The 19,114-nt window shown below is 37.3% G+C and overlaps 1 protein-coding gene across 1 annotated transcript; it reads left to right on the forward strand.

The window, feature by feature from the left end:
- The first annotated feature begins 5,447 nt into the window (after positions 1–5,447).
- Positions 5,448–13,058, forward strand: LOC141802096 (12-(S)-hydroxy-5,8,10,14-eicosatetraenoic acid receptor-like). Its single transcript, XM_074685510.1, has 2 exons — positions 5,448–6,231; positions 11,619–13,058. The coding sequence occupies exons 1-2, from the start codon at positions 5,692–5,694 to the stop codon at positions 12,078–12,080; spliced, it is 1,002 nt and encodes a 333-aa protein (XP_074541611.1). The 5' UTR covers positions 5,448–5,691; the 3' UTR covers positions 12,081–13,058.
- The last annotated feature ends 6,056 nt before the right edge of the window (positions 13,059–19,114 follow it).

A 19,114-nucleotide genomic window follows, 5' to 3' on the forward strand; every position in this document is an offset into this window, starting at 1 on the left:
ACACAGACAAACAGGTTCAATCTTGGTTAGAGTGCCTTTATCTGGGTCCAAAGGTCATTTCTTATTTATTCAGTTTCTTTGTTGCTGGATATTTTTTTTTTATTTTATACATTATTTAACTTTTTTTTTTTTTGCAGGGCTGTAATTTTATTTAGAACCAAAATTCTGTCATATTCTGAAGCTAGTAAGAAAACAGCGGTTTGTTGATTGAAAAACAAAAACAAACAAACAAATAAATAAAAACAGAGCAGAAAAAAAACAATATTCACACCTCTGCCAGTTTTAGGGAATTTTCTTATACATTTTGTTAGTGAAGTTAATTGTTGGTTTTTGTCCATCTCTACATTGAAGTATGTATAATTCTGGCTCTTGCTAAAAAATATTTTTTGAAGGACAAAAATGTTTTATAAATACACAATTTTGCTGATTTGATGATTATATTAGTGGTTAGACATGATTTTTTTAAGGCAAACATATTGTAAATTTAGTAATCATAGTCAACATGTTAAAATATTTTTTTAATATTTATGATTTTTTCTTTTTGACACTTCTGTAATATTCATTTTTTTTAAATTTCTTGATCTTGTATTTATTTATTTAATTTTTTAAATGTACTTATAGTCTAAGTTTTAGTTGCACCTTGACAGTATTTTGTTTAGCTGTCACAAAACTTCTATAAAGATTTTTTTTTATTCTATCTTGTTATTGTCTAGTCTAGTCTGGTCTATGAAAGTAAAGTAGACTGGATTCAGTATGGTCACTTGTGGTGTCTTATCTGATAATTTAGCACAAGATGCCTAAAAGACAACATTTTACTGAAAGAAGAATATAACATAACACAACTTCAACTGTGTAATATACTTTGGGTCACCAAGGGTCAGAGTTTTGATGCACTATCAGGTGATCATTTGTCTGTTTTACTCTTTGAGCACTGGCAGCAAAGCAAAAAAAGGAAAATAAATCACACTGAAATTACATAATCTTGTCAGAAATATGCAAAAGCAGATTTACAACTCCCCAAATCCCAAAGCTGGATCCCAGCTATGCGAGTTCATGACTGAAGCATTGGCAGGATGTTTCTAATACTCTAATGCAAACGACAAGAGTACAGTTCTTCTCAAGCACAAGAAGTAAAGAAAGTTTCGGCGTGTGTGCATTGGAGGCTGAAGGTATGTATCATGACGAGTGCCAAACCTCTCAGCCTCCTGTGAGATGGTATGGACGAACGTGTGAAACCTCCGCAGCTCTGAGTTATCGCTGCAGGTATGAGTTTACGGTGAGTGTTAGTGGAGTCACAGGTTGGCTGTGGAATCTGAGGACAGTTGTCTGATTGTTAATCTGTGTGACAGGCTGAAAGTTTATTTTACCCATAATGCAAAGCTACACGGCTCAGAATACAGCTGGGTTCAAACACAGGAAACGTTCATTAAAGTGAATATTTCTTCTTCAGTGTCTGTGTTCTGCACTGATTTCCTCAGTTGTTGCTTTAAACATTTTTCCTACATACATGCTGTTCATGCAAGCGTGATGGAAAATGAGACTCGGAGCGTGCATCAGAAAAAAAATGGGTGTGCCTCATTCATACACTCTGCAACCCACCCTTTGGCATTTGACTTTTACAGACAGGCCCAGACAGTTTAGGTCCTACATCTCTGACTTATTTATACAAAAGTAGATACATATTGATATAGTTTAATATCTATATGAAAACCTACTATAAAATGTATTTGCTTCTATGTTTATTTATTATAGTTTCAAGCCAATCAGTCCACATGAATGAATCATTAGCCTCCAGCAGAATGGCACGCCTGTGATTTGAGAATGACAATGCAGCTCGTCATTATGCTGCATGTCAAAGAGGTCTATACAGAAATCATGTAGCGCTATTAAACTTAACAGTTCATGCACAACAGGCTGGAAACTCACTCTGTTATTACAGGAAGGCAAATAGCTTTATCATACATACACCCTCAGCAAAGGATCTTGGCGTGCAGCGCAAGTGTCTCTGTTTTGAATACACTCAAAACAAACACAAATGGTTTAATTTGGTTTGATCTTAGTAAACAAGCGAGTGTTGTATTGTTTAGAAAGCAGCTAGCATCTTTCGAGACGTTGTGGTTACAGTCATGTTGCTGATCAGTTAAGCCTCAGCTATTTTTTCTGTCTTTTGATGCTTTCATTTAGAGAGTCGAGGACAGTGAATAGAGTAGGGAACGGGAGAGAGTGGGGAAGAGGCCTCAGGCTGGATATAAACCCAGGCCACCTGCTTGAGGGTAAACCTCCTGGGGCATGCTAGCTAGACCCCTTGGCTTTACCAGCTGTCCTTTAAATACATTTAAATTAAGAAATATTATGGTAAGAAAACAACAGTCTAAGTTTAGAAGTGAGACTGTAGAAAAAAAATTGAGCTTATGTGCCAGCTGCTGCCACTGATGGCGACATTAGCTCACCTTTGGGCGGCATAATTGCTGGATGTTAGTCGAGGTGGATGTCTGACTAACATGAGTCTGGTTCTGCTCAAGGTTTCTGCCTGTTGAGGGGAAGGTTTTGCTTTCTGTTGTAACTTACTAAATGCTCCAAAAGTCTCAATTCACAGTCAGTTGAGGTGAGATTAGACTCCTGTCTTGTTCTTAGGTCTTTGTCCATAATACAAAATTAGCCAGATTGACCTGTTAATGTTTTTTGAAAGTATCTTGACATAAAGGTTTAAAAGTACAAAATCGAGTTGTTTCTTTCACTTTTTTTTTTCATTTTCAAAAAACAAAACAAAACAAAACAAAACAAAACAAAACAAAACAAAACAAAACAAAACAAAACAAAACAAAACAAAACAAAACAAAACAAATAAGTAAGAAAACAAAACAGAAAAAAATAACAGTCGTGCAACATTCCTGAAATGACTTTCTGCAATAAAATCTGAGCAGTTACTCTTCAATATTGTGCTTTTAACATGTGCCGGGGCGCTGTTTCCTTCCATCATTTTGTTAGCAGAAATACAGTATAAATCCTAAACAACAAAAACATTACAACCACCCTGCTACCTACATTGATCATATTTCTTACATTTACATTTTTGAAGGATACAGCCGTGAAATTTCTGTAAAAATAGATAGATAGATAGATAGATAGATAGATAGATAGATAGATAGATAGATAGATAGATAGATAGATAGATAGATAGATAGATAGATAGATAGATAGATAGATAGATAGATAGATAGATAGCCAAATGAAGAGACAATACATACAAACAGAAAAGAGAACATTTTTCAGGCCAGTGAAATTTTATACCGTCTGCCTGATGGCAGTAATTGGTAAGAGTGATGAAGGGGTGAGAGGGGTCCTCTGTGATCAGGGTGGCTTTCCTGATCACAGAGGATGATGAAAGTTGATGAAAGTCCAATTAGGGAGGGCAAAGGTGAACCATTTATTTTACATGCCTGAATTATCAGACGGGAAAGCTTGTTTTTATTGTTGGTGGTGAGGGAGTTGAACCAGGATGAAATGTTGAAAGCAAGAATTAATCCTGTATGAGTATATGTATACCTAGATTTTTATGGTTTCTTGAACTTATTAGCAACTATTTAGTCAGTCTGGACATAAGTCTTTACATTTTATATGAAGTCTGAGATATAAGGGTTCTCCACCAAGCATATTGTGATTGTCACCAACACTTAAATCTGACTTTAATGTTATACTCCCTTTAAGCAGACTGTTTGCTACAATTTGGTGTTAGTTGCAGGTTTGTTCGATAATTTGTGTCCTGACAGTGTTGAAAAATATGATGACCCAGTACATATTTCATATTCTGGATCTTAGTATCCAGAATATTGCCAGAATCTGGATCGTACTTTTACATCTGTCAGAAATTATGGTGACCTTGTCTTGTGTTGTTTTGTAAAGCAATCCGACCATTTATCATGGAGTTATATACACATATGGTGAAAACGGCCCTATCTATCAATAATAAAAAATCCTTTAAAAGAATCCTGGATCCAGACGGTGATCAGGATCACCTCCAAAATTTAATCACTTCTTCCTTATCCCATTTTGAACATTTCCTGAACATTTCATCAAGATCCGTTGGTTAGTTTTTGAGTTATGTTGTTCACAGACCAACAGACAAACTCTCCCAAAAACATAACCTCCTTGGTGGAGGTAATTAATGAATGAATAAATGAATTAATGAATAAATAAACGGTCGTTGTGTATGTTTCCTCACCCACTCTTTCTACTTTTATAAAACTGAACCCCACACGTGGCCAAATTCTTGGGATGCTTGAGCAGCATACCTGACTGAGGGGCTTCAATTTTGACCCCCTAAACACGGGGAGAGTTACTCAACATACAGTTAAAGCATTGTGTGAGGGTGAAGTAAAAAGGGAGGAGATATCAAGAGCCAGAGAAGAAAAAAAGAAAGTTGTTATCAAGACAGATTCAGTCAGGAGTATTCAGGCAGTTAGTGTGAGTTTTTCTAGCTGACAAGAAGTGACTTGCTTGCTGAATCTCTGGCTTTGAGGCGTTAAAACCATGTGTGTGAAATGTCATGGAGACAGCATTAACACAGATTTGTTATGTAGGTTACTGTGTGAGGCGTAGTTTATGTCTCCGGTGTTTTCAATCATTAAGTCAGACCTGAAGAGAGTTCACGTCCTGTCAGAGTCTCTGAAACGTGTCACTGCAGAAAGTCTCAACCTGCTGATCTGTCTGGACTTGTAGCTGAGATAGAGAAAGAGTTTGAAGCATGCAGCTGATTCTGAGTCCTCGGGTTAACCCCCTGTACTCCTCCCTGAGGATGTCGCATTCCTGGAAACTTCATTAAGTTGTCCTTACATAGTATAAAACACTGACAGCAGCACTTTAAGATATATCATTAATCCCCTGGGGTCTCCATCTGCGCACTCCGAGGACAGATTGTCTGTTTGGAGCATCGGACACGTGCAGTTTGTACAGTAAGCCTGGGAGCCACCAGCTGAAACACTTGGAAGCTGTCATTCATGAGAAACTTTAAGTCGTACAGTAGCTTCTGGGATTTTCTGAGACCTTAGAATAGCAAACTCTCAAATTCTGCCAAGAAATGTGAGCGCTTGTTAGGAGGTGAAATGTTTCCACAACATCTTCCTCATAAGCCTGGCTGTCAGTCAAGAGTCATATCAGCGCTGAAAGGCTTGTCAGGGCTTCACACGGCACACGCTGTACAGGCTGTGATCAAACCTCCTCATAAAGAGTTGTAAAAAATCCACCAAGTTTGAAGTTTAACCCGTTTTAGTTTCAGTTTTAACAAAGAAGGTGAAGTATTTGTCATTTAAATGTTGCAGGCTGGTGCCGGGCTGTGTAAAAAAGCACTCTGGTGACTCACCTCCCCGGGCTAAAGGGCGGAGCCACAGTAGGAGCACAAGGCTGGAGAGTAAGGGAACTAACATTTGCTCTGCTCTCTGGAGGGATAGCAGCCTCACCAGCTTTCACAGCACAGGACAGAAAAAGTTGAATGACTTTGGAAACCAGAGACAGGCACGAGGAGTGGAAAAGAGAATTCAAAAGCCATAAAGAGAAGACTCTGAAGGAACTTGTTTGGCAAGATTTTTGTTTGTGTGTAGAGTGAAACTTTCAGTGTTTTCTCACACTACAGAGAGAAATCCTTCACTCACACCTAGGAAGTCTTTAGTTTCTTCTCCACAGCAGACTGCAACAATGATGAACTCTACTTACCAGCTCATTGAGGACTGTGAAGCCACACACAAGAAGCTGTATAAGTTTTACGCAGCTGTCATGATTATGATTTTCATCCTGGCTTTGCCCCTGAATGCATCCGTCCTCCACCTCTTCATCTTCAAGCTGAAGTTCTGGAAATCCAACACCAACAACGTCTTTCTTTTCAACCTGGTGTTGGCTGACATCCTGCTGCTCTTCTGCTTGCCCATCAAGGCGCACAACTTCATCGAAGGAGAGAGGAGGAGTGCCAACGACACCGTGTGTAAAGCAATGCTGTTTATGTTGTTCCTGAACCGTGGAGCCAGTATCGCCTTCCTCACCGTGACGTCCATAGATCGATATTTCAACGTGGTGCACCCAGGGCGGAAGAATCTCCTGCGAGCTCTCAAGAAATCTCCTCAGATCTCGATTCTCATCTGGCTGCTTCTTTTGCCTCTCACCATCCCGACTATGCTCAAGAACTTCGACTGCTGCAACAGCCACAAGAGCGATGGCGCCAAAGACGACACCTTGATCAAGGTAAAGCCTCACTTTGAGATATTTGTTTTTATGCTTCTTTAAAATCTGTGCATGGCATGGTCGAAGTCAGGAGAAATTACTTAATGAGGAAAATTCTGCTTGACTCTGAGTTGTGAACATGTGGCAATAAAGTGCTGAGTTAGCATCTGTCAGTGTCAGGACCCACATCAGACGCTGCATCACTCTCACTTACGCAACCCGCAATTCACATCAAAAAGAGGAACTTTCTCATTGCTCAGGGTTAAGTAACGAAAAGGTCAAAGATGTGGAAAATAACCGACTTGATTTGAGCGACCGGGGACATGACGGGCACAATGACAGATGAGGAATGTGACGAGAACAGAGTACTGGAAGTCATCACATCCTCAGCGACCACTCACCGATTGTTTACAGAGCTATTTTTGCCCTGGCACAACATACAGCACGGCTAAATTTGAAAAGTGTTGGAGCTGGAGTTTGTCAAACTGCAGCACTCATGACAGTTTGGTAAATTAAAGAAGTGGAACCAAAATAGCTTTTTTAATCACAAAAGGCACAGATAAGAAGATTTAATGCAAGCTGAGCTGCAGAATTATGAAGAACTGTGACACTGCAAAGTAGAGTAATTGATTACTATTGGTCATGCATGGTTTTCTGGGGGTGTGTTTCTGCAGTAATGATCTTTTTACTGTTTATTATCAAAGCATGTCTCAACGTGTCAACACGGTGATTACACAATTATTCCATGGCCACTAACTACACAAAGGTTACCCCTGTAAAATCCCACTGGCAACAAAAGTTCCTGCATCTTTTTTTTTTTAATTTTGGAATCTCTTATCTTATCTCTTGGTTTGACTTTGAGTAGCTAATATAAGTTAAAAGAAAAAAAAAAACTATATATATATATATATATATATATATATATATATATATATATATATATATATATATATATATATATATATAAATAATATATATAAAACAAAAATAAGGATAAAAATAAAAAAAAGAATAATAATAATAAATAAATATAATAAATATAATAAAAAATAAAAATAAATAAATGAAATATGTGCTCTTATTTGCAGGGAAAATTTGGGCGTGAACAGGTTATTTAAAGGCAAAGTGAAAAAATAGTACTTCCTTACTAAAGTGCTCGGGCTGGGATGATGTGCTTCTCTCCTGATTCAATTCTTTCAGGAGTTTTGGTTCACTGATTTGATTTGATTTGCAATTCCTCGATTTTTATGATTTTTACATGATTTTTTTATTTTTTTTTAACCACCAGACCATAGCGTGTGAGTCAGTTTTAGGATTTTTTTAGGGGATCTGACATCTCAGTTTTTTTCCTACTCAGCTTACACAGCAAAAAACTGAAAACCTAACTAGTGTTTCTGTTTTACTTCAAGTAAATACTGTTTTATTATACTCATTATGAGCAACATTCACCTGACCAGTCCAGAAAAAGTCTTATTTCAAGTTATTTTAAGACAAAAATAAGGTCTGAATTGCTTGTAACAAGTAAAAAAATCTGCCAATGGAACAAGAATAGTTTGCTCAAAAAATTGCCTGAAACTAGAATAATGTCTTAATACAAGTAACTTTTCTCTTGTTCAGGTGGTCAGGCCAGGTAATTGTGGCTCATATCAAGTCTAAAAAGACATTTTCTAGTAAAAATAAGACACAATCTCTTGATAAGATTTCAGTTTTTGCAGTGTATAAACAAAACTTAAAATGAAGGATTAAAATTTAAAAAAATAATAATAATGAGATTTTGGACAAAAAATTACGATGTGAAATTGTTGAACAAAAAATCTCAATACTACGATACATTGATTTTATTCCCCACCCCTATAAAGTACTGTCGTTTTTAAAACGAAAAGCTATGGGGAGTATTATGAGACAAATGTTCCACTTCAGCTCTACTTAAAATGTTTATTTCACCCTGAGTCACTCTTTGGCACCCTGGCGCAACACACAGCGTTGCTGCTTTAAAAAGTGTTGAAACTGAAACGAGTCAAACTGCGACACTCATTAGGAGGACACAGGTTAAAAACTAAGATATCACTGATTTCCAAGAGAAAATATGATATTTTTGACTTAATTTAGAAGTGCAATGAATATAAATATAAAAGCTGCCCTCATTTCACCCATAATAATCTGTTAATTGACTAATTTTCCTTCAGCCATCAAGTAAAACAATATTTTTAATTCAACCCTCGTCCTTGGGCTAGTTGGTCAATTTTTCTTTGCTCTGAACATTTATTTAGTCCATCTTTCAGGTAAACTTTGTACTTTTTACACAATCCCATTTATTTGACAGATGTTTAAAAACAGTTTTACTCTGGAAAGGCAACAGATAAGAAACTGGACTACTTAATTTAATGAATGTTTGTTTGAACATGTTACATAATAAAGGTCTCTGAGGGTATTTTTTTAAATTTGAGATTTCGATGACTTCTTAGTCGTTTGACCACATGCCGTGTCTCCTCTCCAAATCTAACAGATGGTTTCATTTAAAAAACTATTTGAAGCCTCAAAGGGTGAAACATCACATGTTTCATGTTAAAATAAAACATTCAAAGGCCCGGGGGACTTTTTAAGTGATATTAAAATAGACTGACTTTTTTGCCTATTCATAATCCACAAATATGGGATTATAAAATCCAAAATCAGTTATCTGTAAATGCTATATCTTAGGATCTGAGGTCAGGTTGGGAACAAAAAACAGTTTTGACTTTGGGGTGATGGTGCTCATGGGAAACAGAGTCTTTGTCCTGCAAAAACATAGATTATGGCCAAAGGTGTCACTGCTTTTACTACTTTTTTTTCCCTATTATTTATTTACACTGCCTGGCCAAAAAAAAGATGCCACTTCGATTTAATTAAGCAAATATGAGCCTCCAATTGGATAATTTTTGCATGAGCGATTGTCTTTCAGTAGGTAGCAACTTATTTAACCCCAATTGGTGCAACAAGTTGCTTCTCCTTTCTTAAACAACCATGTGGAAAGACACATCCTGTGGTCGTAGAAAAGATATTAGTCTGTTTGAGAAGGGTCAAATCTTTGGTACGCATGAAGCAAAGAAAAAATCCAAGGAGACTGCAGAAACTACTAAAACTAGGTTAAGAACTGTCCAACACATTATCAAAAACAGGAAGGATAGTGGGGACTCATCGCCTTTGAGGAAGAAATGTGGCCAGAAAGAAATCCTGAATCCTGACTCTTGAGCATTTGAAGAAGGTCATGTGGTCTGATGAGTCCAGATTGACCCTGTTCCAGAGTGATGGGCCATCAGGGTAAGAAGAGAGGCAGATGAAGGGATCACCCATCATGCCTAGTGCCTACTGTCCAAGCCTGTGGGGGCAGTGCTATGATCTGGGGTTGCTGCAGTTGGTCAGGTCTAGGTTCAGCAACACTCTGAGGTCAGCTGACTACCTGAATTTACTGAATGACCAGGTTATTCCATCAATGGATTTTATCTTCCCTGATGGCACGGCCATATTCCAACATGACAATGCCAGGATTCATCAGGCTCAGACTGTGAAAGAGTGGCTCAGGAAGCAAGAGATATAGATACCCCAGAGTCCAGACCTTAACCCCACTGAGAATTTTTGGGATGTGCTGGAGAAGGCTTTGCACAGTAGACTCTACCATCATCAACGCAAGATCTTGGAAAAAAATTGAGGTAACATGTGATGGAAATAAATCTTGTGACATTGCAGAAGCTTGTGGAAACAATGCCACAGCGAGTGGGTGCCATAATCAAAGCTAAAGGCGGTCCAAAAATAATAATAGTGCCAACTTTTTTTGGGCCAGGCAGTGTATCACAAAATAATGCCTTGTTGTTAAAATCTCTTTGTAGATATTGTTGGTAATGCCTCTGGACTTCCTTCACCACACATCAGAATTTCACTTTTTGAGATTACAATCTATCCTTTAATCTTCGTCTCTTCTCCCACTCTCTGGTTTCCACTTTCTCAATGTCCCTTACAGATAAAACTTAAGTAAGACCAGTAACAGGACATGCTTGGCTTCAGGGCTTTCTGCCTCAAACATCTATTCCCTGGAGACTGAACCCATGCCCAACCCAAGTTAAACTAAACAGAAACAAGCACAATTTTCACTCTTACGAGTCAGTGTGTCGCAACAGTCTTTTCGAAGTAGTTTATTTAAAACAAATAATCTCACGGTAGTGGTTTTAGAGTTTGAGTTGATTAGACTTTTATTTCTTTTTATACATAATTCAATTGATGTAATGTGGGCTTGTTGTTACTTTTGAGGAGACAGAATGTTCAAGATGGGGATGATGTGCAGCAAAGGGTCATGATCAAGTCCCAAATGAGCAACTTGACAACTACAATTATTAGTTTGTGTTTTGGTGAGTGTAAGTAGAAAAGTTGCCGAAAAGAAATTTGGCTGTTGCAGCCAGACATTTGTACGAGTCCTTCTGATCCAAGTCCCAAGCGAGTAGCAAGTCATTTGGTCCAAGTCTCAAGTTTTTCTGTTGTGGGCAAGTCAAGTCAAGTTGGGTCACAAAGGTTGTCAAATCAAGTCGAGGCACAAAGGTTGTCAAGTCAAGTGTAGTCACAAAGGATGTCAAGTCAAGTCGAGGCACGAAGGTTGTCAAGTCAAGTCTAGTCACAAAGGTTGTCAAGTCGAGTCGAGTCACAAAGGTTGTCAAGTCAAGTCCAGTCACAAAGGTTGTCAAGTCCAGTCACAAAGGTTTTCAAGACAAGTCTAGTCACACAGGTTAAGTCGAGTCGAGTCATAAAGGTTGAAAAATCAAGTTAAGTCATAAAGGTTGACAAATCAAGTTAAGTCACAAAGGTTGTCAAGCCAAGTCTAGTCACATAGGTTGTCAAGTCGAGTTTAGTCACAAGGTTGTCGAGTCAGGCCGAGTCACAAAGGTTGTCTAGTTGTGTTAAGACACAAGGTTGTCAATTTAAGTTGACTTAAGTCACAAGGTTGTCGAGTCTAGTGGCAGGTTATATCTCAGGTGACAAGCCATCTGACTCAGCTTGTCTCAAGTCAAGTTGAGTCTGAAGTCACTGTCTTTCAATTCAAGTCGAGTCTCAAGTTTTTTACCCTCAAGTCGAGTCAAGTTGCAAGTTGTCAAATTTGCGACTCAAGTCGAGTCTCTGTGACTCACGTCCAATTGTCTGGTTGCAGCTTTACTAGCAGTGATGAATCTTTATGACTCATAGATGCAAAAAAAAAAAAAAAAACACAACAAATTTGTCTTTTTTTTGTTTTAAGAATCTTAAAATCTGCTAAGTTGGAGGTTTAATCTTGAGCTAAACAGAGGTTAGGATCAAAAACAACCTTTTATTGTCTAATGGATCAAACTCAAGCTGAATGTGTTGCTGATGTTTTCATTGATGGGTTGTCTCTGTGTGTGTTTCAGGATGTGGTGGACAGCATGCGAGAGGTTGTCTTCTTCACCCAGATCCTCATCCCCTTCGTCATCTTGGTCTACTGCACGGTCCACATCGTCAACCGGCTCAGGAAGAAAACCATCGGGGACAAAACCAAGCTGAAGCGAGCCGTGTTCCTGGTCACCTCTGTCATGGTGGTCTTCTCCTTCTGCTTCCTCCCCTGCACCATCGCCAGGATGGTTCTGCTAATCGCCCGCGTTCAGGAGTGGAGCGAGTCTTACCAGGACAAAGCTGCCGTGGCCTTTGACGGCCTCATGGTTCTCTCCTACATGGACTGCCTGCTGGATCCGCTGATTTACTGCTTCTGCAGCACCAAGTTCAAGGCTCTCTATCTCTCCACTTACTTCCCATGCTTTGGGAAACATGATGCGATGCCGCTCGACAGCTCATCGGGGCATACAACCGATCCCAAGCGTAATAATGTCATTTGAATTTCATAAAAAAGAAATGAAAACAGAGGATGTGAAATAACAGATACTACCTGTGATGGACTCTGTGCCCCAAAACTTTTTAATCCAAAGCAAGGGGACCCAGGAGAGAAAGTGTCCTCCAAATAATGATAAAAACCATACAGAGATTATTTAAGTGTTTTCTATTGATCGTTGTGAATCATTTTTACGAGGTACATGTGTAAATAGATGGGGGCTATGGTTTGAGTTGTAGATAATGCCAAGTTTTGACTCAAAAGTATTGACATTAGTGAACTTTATCTCAAGAAACACGAGGGGAATGTCATCTACTCAAGAATGCACATCTGTTTCTCTGCTTTTCTTGGACAGTGGTAGAAATTATGAGCGTGAAATATTCTCTGAAGTGCTTGAAGCCAAGGCAAAAATCGGACGGCCAACGGAAACCAATATCACACAAAGTTTGATCAGTTTCTGACAAACACAAGTGTTAGATGGCATCAGATGGGGATCAGAAAACATGAACGTGCCAATGGAAGTGTTAAAATCTTAAACTGAAATCATTTTAATGAAGCTGTAGGAGGTTTGAAACTACAAACAAAGAAAACTCATAAGATTTTTTTTCAAAGGTTTTCACTGCAATCACAGACAACCATAATAACTGACCCCATAATAGAGCCAAATTTGGTCCTGTTATATAAGATTTCATCCTACAGGCATGTACAGGAAGCTGGTTATTAATGTTGATTTATCTCTGAATTATATAACTGTTTATATTGAGTGTACATAGACATGAGGATCATTTTACAGGACTTGTTTTTGTCCTAGATTATTTATCCTTTTTGACGTATGAGAGCACTTACAGAGCTCAAACTTCTACACTGTCATTTCTTTTTTGTGTGTCTTATCTAAACCATTCTGGAAAGTCTCTCATAGTTTGTGCTTCACTTCTCCACCAAGTGTTTTTGAAGATTTTTTTTTCATTAATGTTGCCAACCAGGAACTGAACAACAAGCATTAAAACAAAAGAATCAAGAAACTGACTTTCATTTTTGTTCGAGAGGTTTCATCTGCATAAGAATGATCTAAAAATGTACTTATTATAATAGAAACAGGACCCACTTTTTGCAGTTCAGACCTTTAAAGATTCTTGAATCCAGATTTACAGTGCTCTAATAGCACCATGCTCTACATCACTTGTCCACAGGGGGCGCCAAAATCCACACAAACTGAAAAATCCAGACAGTTAAAGTCAAACTGGTTATTTAACTCTAAAGTCAAATGGATATTCAATAAAATACAATAAATTACTTTTTTTTTTTTACTTTTCCCACTCGTCCACAGGGGGCGCTAGAATCCACACAAATTGAAATATTCTGAGAGATGTTTTTTACTGATTATTTTACAGATAATATTAACAGACAATTGATAAAATCTTTTACCCAGCACCTTTTAAGTCATTTTTAAACCCTTAATTCTTATTTTACCAATAATTTCGCAAAAAAAAGCCCCTTAAGTATCAATGTCTCCGTAAACAAAAATTAGGTTTGGACGGGCATTTCAAGTGAAAATACAATTCGTTCGTGAATGCTTACTGTTATTACCCAAATAATTCAGATTTAATGGCTGGGCAAAGTTGTTGTTGGTTAGTTATTGATAAAACATAGCTAAGTTTGTGCTAAACTTCTTGTCAATATTCTTTTAAAAGTTCCTTCAGAAATTCTTCGGCATTGCAAAAAGGCTCTCATATAATTGAAAAAGGTTTTTGATATTTTGGAAACAGCTTTCAAATGCCCAACTTAAACCATTTACCAATTTAAAAGTTACAGTTTTAAAATAATATGATAGTTACATGAATTATTTGATTTTTCATCATTAAACCATTTCATTAGCCCACTGCTTGGCTCAGAGTAATCTTCATCTTTGGGGTCAAAGTTATCTCAATGTAACTCAGAAGGTTTGAACAACACAAACTGGAGGTTTGTGCTAAACCGACCCCTCAGATTCTACATTAATAGCTTGATCCAAGAAAATACCTTTAACACCTTCAGGTTACAGTTAAATCCCTGGGTTTATGTCGTTTAAAATGAAACTGAACAAGATGACGAGCCTCACAAGTTTGAAGAACAACCTTTCCAACACAAACATGACTCACAGCCAGAAACTGCTGGGATAATTCTTTTCCCAGACTCCTCCACATAAGTCACCTGGATCTTCCAACTCACCTTGATGACATCATTAACAGTAATAACACAAGGAACAAAGAGTTTGCCTGTTGCTCACTGCCTGCCTATAAATAGACGCCTCATTCATGCACGTAATGAGCTGATGAAGTCATTAAGTTCCTGTGAAACTCAGCAGAATATCACCTGATTTTTTTAATCATCTGTGTGTTAGGATTCATCACCGTTTACCATAAAGAAAGTCATCGCTTCGTCTTCCTCACAGTGTTGTTTAAAATGACGCAACAGTACAGAAATATGTGCGATGGAGAATTATGCAACTTTCATGTCATGAGGGGTAAACGATACAAGTTAATGAGTGACCACGAGTAGAGAAAAGCTGAAGTTTGGAGACAAGAAGCTCCTTCATTAAAAACAATAGAGTGCTCTTTAAGTCTTTATGAATATAGACTGTAATAATTGAACAAGGCCAATGATCTTTGACCTCAAGGTCATAAAAAAGCAACTGAAGAAATATGTATCTTCCCATATAACGCAAGACCATGGGTGTGGTAAGGACACATTGTTACAACCGTTAGTGCAGAGCTTTACTCAACGATATCCGTCTCTGCATACGTCATATTAGCATGACTTGTAATGTGAAGTCTGTGAAGACACTGAAAATACATACAGAAGATAAATGCAACTACTGATTGGTCTGATCATGTCTTTACATTTTAACTAAAATCATGATAAATAAATTGGTTGTTGTACAATATGTCACAAAAAATGTGAATAGATGATCAGTCTTTCCAAACTTTGAACATTTAAATGTCTCATTATTCCATGAATTACACTAATGAAACATCAGCTGAGATTTTTTTTTCTACAGTTATTACTAAGACCCATAAATTAAAAAAAAATGTTAAAATTTTGTCCAGAAGTTGAACTATGCAGCCCTTCTGCTGCATGAATAAATGTTTAGATAATAGAATTAATTTAATAGAAAGTCAATGATGTTCTTTAATGTTAATTTGGAACTGTACAATAAAGTTGTTGGTATGAACATGTGTTATTCAAAATATTTATATATTTATAAATATATTATACACCTGAAGGTATATATATATATATATATATATATATATATATATATATATATATATATATATATATATATATATATATATATATATATATATATATACATACATATATATATATATATATATAAATATATATATATATATATATATATATATATATATATATATATATATATATATATATATATATATACTGACAGCAATGCACCTTCAAAAAGTTTAGCCTCCAATGTAAAACATGTTTATGTTTCTGGTTTGTCACGTGTAAATAAATTCCAAATCTTTGAGTATATTTCTGATAATTGATTTGTTCTCATCCTTTCTTTTTAAGTCCAATAACATGACCTCACCTGACTGAGCTCTGCTACCACGCAAACATTCCCAGAAAGTTCAGATGTGAGTCATCATCGTGCTCTGTACTTAAGCAATCCTAAAACTTCTGTCCTGGGATAAAGAGTGGGTGTTTTTCCACAGTCATTCATCGTAAACTCCTTAAATAGGTGGAGAGAAAAGTTTGTAATAAGAAAAGATCGTGGCACCAAAAGATTACGTTGTCTGGGTCTAACATCTGTGAGGTGACAATAGATGATGAAGGGGGGAAAAGGATCATGAAAAAGGAGTTAAACAGCAAAAATCACGACATTTGAAGCTCTTTCTTGCGTATTTACCATAAAACAAATATATTTTTATCACATTCTCTCATTACTAAGCAATGTTTTAGCATTTTAGTCAGGATAACTCTGGGCACACATCTAGTGTGTATCTCATTAAATTTAAAACTTAACAATTGGCTGTTTTATGATGATGAATTTGAATGACAAAAAAATCAGGATTTCATTTCAAAACTTGATCCAAAGTTAATATTTTTCTCACATTTTCAATACATGTAAGATTTTCAGCGTGAAATCTGACAACCTACCTAGATCCAAAATTCGAAAATCATTGCAAATGCAGGAAAAAACAGGAAACCATTCATGAAAATTAAAGCTGCAAGCAGCGTTAGACTGGTCCTCGGGCTCCTGCCGGTTTTCCCTCCAATGTGTCCAACAAAATGAGACGAACATTTCGGTGTTGGTTTCATCTCTCTACGACATTCCTAGCCCCAGTTAGGGCTGTTTTGGTGTTCATAGGGTGGAAGTGAGTCTAATGGCTCTGAGAGAATATTATGGGATGTCAGGGAGTCAGTTGATACCATGGCAACGTATCCTCTGCTATGCTGAGTGACATGAGCAGCTGCATGCTTGGAGTTCTAATTAGCGTGACACTAGTGTGATTAGACTGTAGAGGGACAGTTTATCAGCCATCTAATGTAAAGAAATCCTCACAGAGTCCACAATTTTACCCCAATCTGTGTCAAAAATATCATATTTGATAGTAGAGCTTGTGAGCAATCCATTTTTGGCATTTTTAAAGCTGTACGAGTTATACTTTTTTCTCTAGAAGCCCTATTGTGCCACTAAACCGGTGGAAAAGTGCTCAAAATGGATTTTTTTATTTTAGAGACATGTCTGAACTACTTGTCCTGTAGGTCACAATGTTGGCTTAATCTGTGTAAAAATATCATATGGTTGTAGACAATTTTGTCAGGAATCCAACCATGTAATTTTTTAAGCTCTATGACTTGTAGTTTTTTGTCTAGAGGCCCAAATGCGGCACTAGTAGAAGTACTAGTAGTGAGTGTTTTGACCTGAAATCTGTTCTCCTCATCTGCTAACATGGAGAAATCCTAAATCGGCCAAAAGCGGTTGGCGGCTTTGAGGGCTCGCCATTCGAAAACCAGGCCAGAAATAACAACTATCTGAACAACTTTTGGAGAGCAGGGTCTAGTCTGTCATGTGATGGTAGTCTCAAACCTGTACCATTTTTGGTTTCAGAGGGTATAATTTCTAAAGAAAGGGAAAAAATTTTTTTTTTTTTTTTTTGGGAGGGAAATAGCCGGCTTCCTGTTGGAGATAGGTCCAGGGTAGCAGCGTATGATTTTTGCGTCTCGATGACACGAACATTTTGATGTTGGTTTCATCTCTCTACGACATTCCTAGCCCGAGCTAGGGCCCTTAGCGTGTGCCTAGGTGGCGCTATTGAGCTTATTATGGGATGTTGGGGGTCATGTTTAGTATCAAAAGAAAATTTTCGGCATCCATAATGTGTGTGCCAATTTTGGTGAGTTTTCGAATATGTTAAGAGGACCTAATAAGCGATTTACTGGAGGAGGGAATAATAATAAGAAAAAAGAAACGGACGGAATACAATAGTGCCCTCGGCCTTCGGCCGAGGGCACCTTCTAGCTTGCTAGAAGGTGCCCTCTTCCGTTGGCCGAGGACCCTAATGAAACATACAAGGTGTATAAGATCCTTCAGGCCTAAACTTTTCATACAGCGCTCTCTGCATTTGAAATGAATCTGGGTCAGATATTATCTGCAGTTTTGTCTATGTGATTGAAGACTTAGTGTTGACAAAGCAGAAGCTGTTTCTTACCCTGGATGGGACGTGTGAGGACAGGAGGACGCTGAGGCCTCTGTTCATCAGATGGATGAGATGATACCAGGAGCTGTGGGGACACGCAGATCAGAAGAATTAACAGAGAACTGCAGTATAACAAAAAAAAAAACAAGATGAAGTTTTACTGCTGGATCAGAGCTGTGAAAGCTGATTCTCTTATCATGACTAGAGCTGCTAACAGACTATAAACATCAGGTCATTCAGCATTAATCACTCCACAGATGTGTGTGCAAGTGTCTGACTAAACTCTGAAATATGCCTCCTTGATAAAATAAGTCTTTTGACAAAAGATGTTTTTAAAAACTGTTATGAAAATCAATTTATCTAATCTAACATGTGCTTCTTCAGTGTCAGATACTGTGAGTTTACTGCCCGTTTACTTCATGGCTTAGAGGTGCATTACTGCCCCCATCTGGACAGGAGTAAAAGAAGAGATTTTTTTTTTTATTTAAATCAACTCTTTTAAAAACTTTCACATCTTTTTTTATGCTTTAGACAAAACAAAACATATGCATATGCTTCTAAATCATTCAGGATCAATTTAAGAGCCTCTGATAAGCCCAGTCTACAAAATTTGAAGTCTTTCTGAAGTTTTTTTCCAGCCAGAGGGAAGAGAAAACCTGAAAGCCCATTTTTCTCCAAGTTCAGTCTTGTTTCAGGGAACAGGTAGTAATATAAGATCTTATAATCTGTAGAATGTAAAAGGTTATTTGTCATAATTCTGGATTTTCCCACACAATTTATCTCTTTTCTGAAAGGTGAGAAAATCCTTAAAAATTTCTGAAAAAGAAAAAAAATGTTTTCAAAGGAGTTTAAAAAGACAGTCCGAGACACCTGGTTAGAGTTTCACACCATGATACTTGGTTGATTTAATTGATCTTTCAACACATTTTTGTTCAGATTCCCAGAAACATTGGAAGTCTTAAGCTAAACTGTGTGTTCCTGCTGTCCTGAACTGGACAGGCGAGGGAGAGGAAGCTATCATAGGTTGTTCCCTTAAAATAAGGTTGAGCTCAGATAGCTGGCAAAATACGCACAGACAAATATAAAATGAAGACAAGTAGATCTGCAGCCATCAAATATTTTAGTATTTGAATATTCTACTGAATATTCCAGCGATTAATCAAGTAATCAGATAAAAAACAGTCTCCAAACTCCAGAACAGAAACTAATTGTTGCCAGTGACTTGTTGAGAAAAAAGTCATTAGAGTGGTTTAAAAAGTCACTGGATATAGCATCAGCCTTATGTGCCACATTTTAAATAGTCCAGATGAAATACTATTCTCTGAGC

This window comes from Halichoeres trimaculatus, unplaced genomic scaffold (genome assembly GCF_033239565.1).
Source record: "Halichoeres trimaculatus isolate MK-OKI-2021-1 unplaced genomic scaffold, fHalTri1.1 fHalTri1_scaffold_13, whole genome shotgun sequence".
Taxonomy (NCBI): domain Eukaryota; kingdom Metazoa; phylum Chordata; class Actinopteri; order Labriformes; family Labridae; genus Halichoeres; species Halichoeres trimaculatus.

Excerpts from the sequence above, each read along its gene's own strand:
- LOC141802096 (XM_074685510.1), top strand. The coding sequence starts at position 5,692 with ATGATGAACTCTACTTACCAGCTCATTGAGGACTGTGAAGCCACACAC. Across the intron at positions 6,232-11,618 it reads AAGACGACACCTTGATCAAG|GATGTGGTGGACAGCATGCG; the intron begins GTAAAGCCTCAC and ends TGTGTGTTTCAG.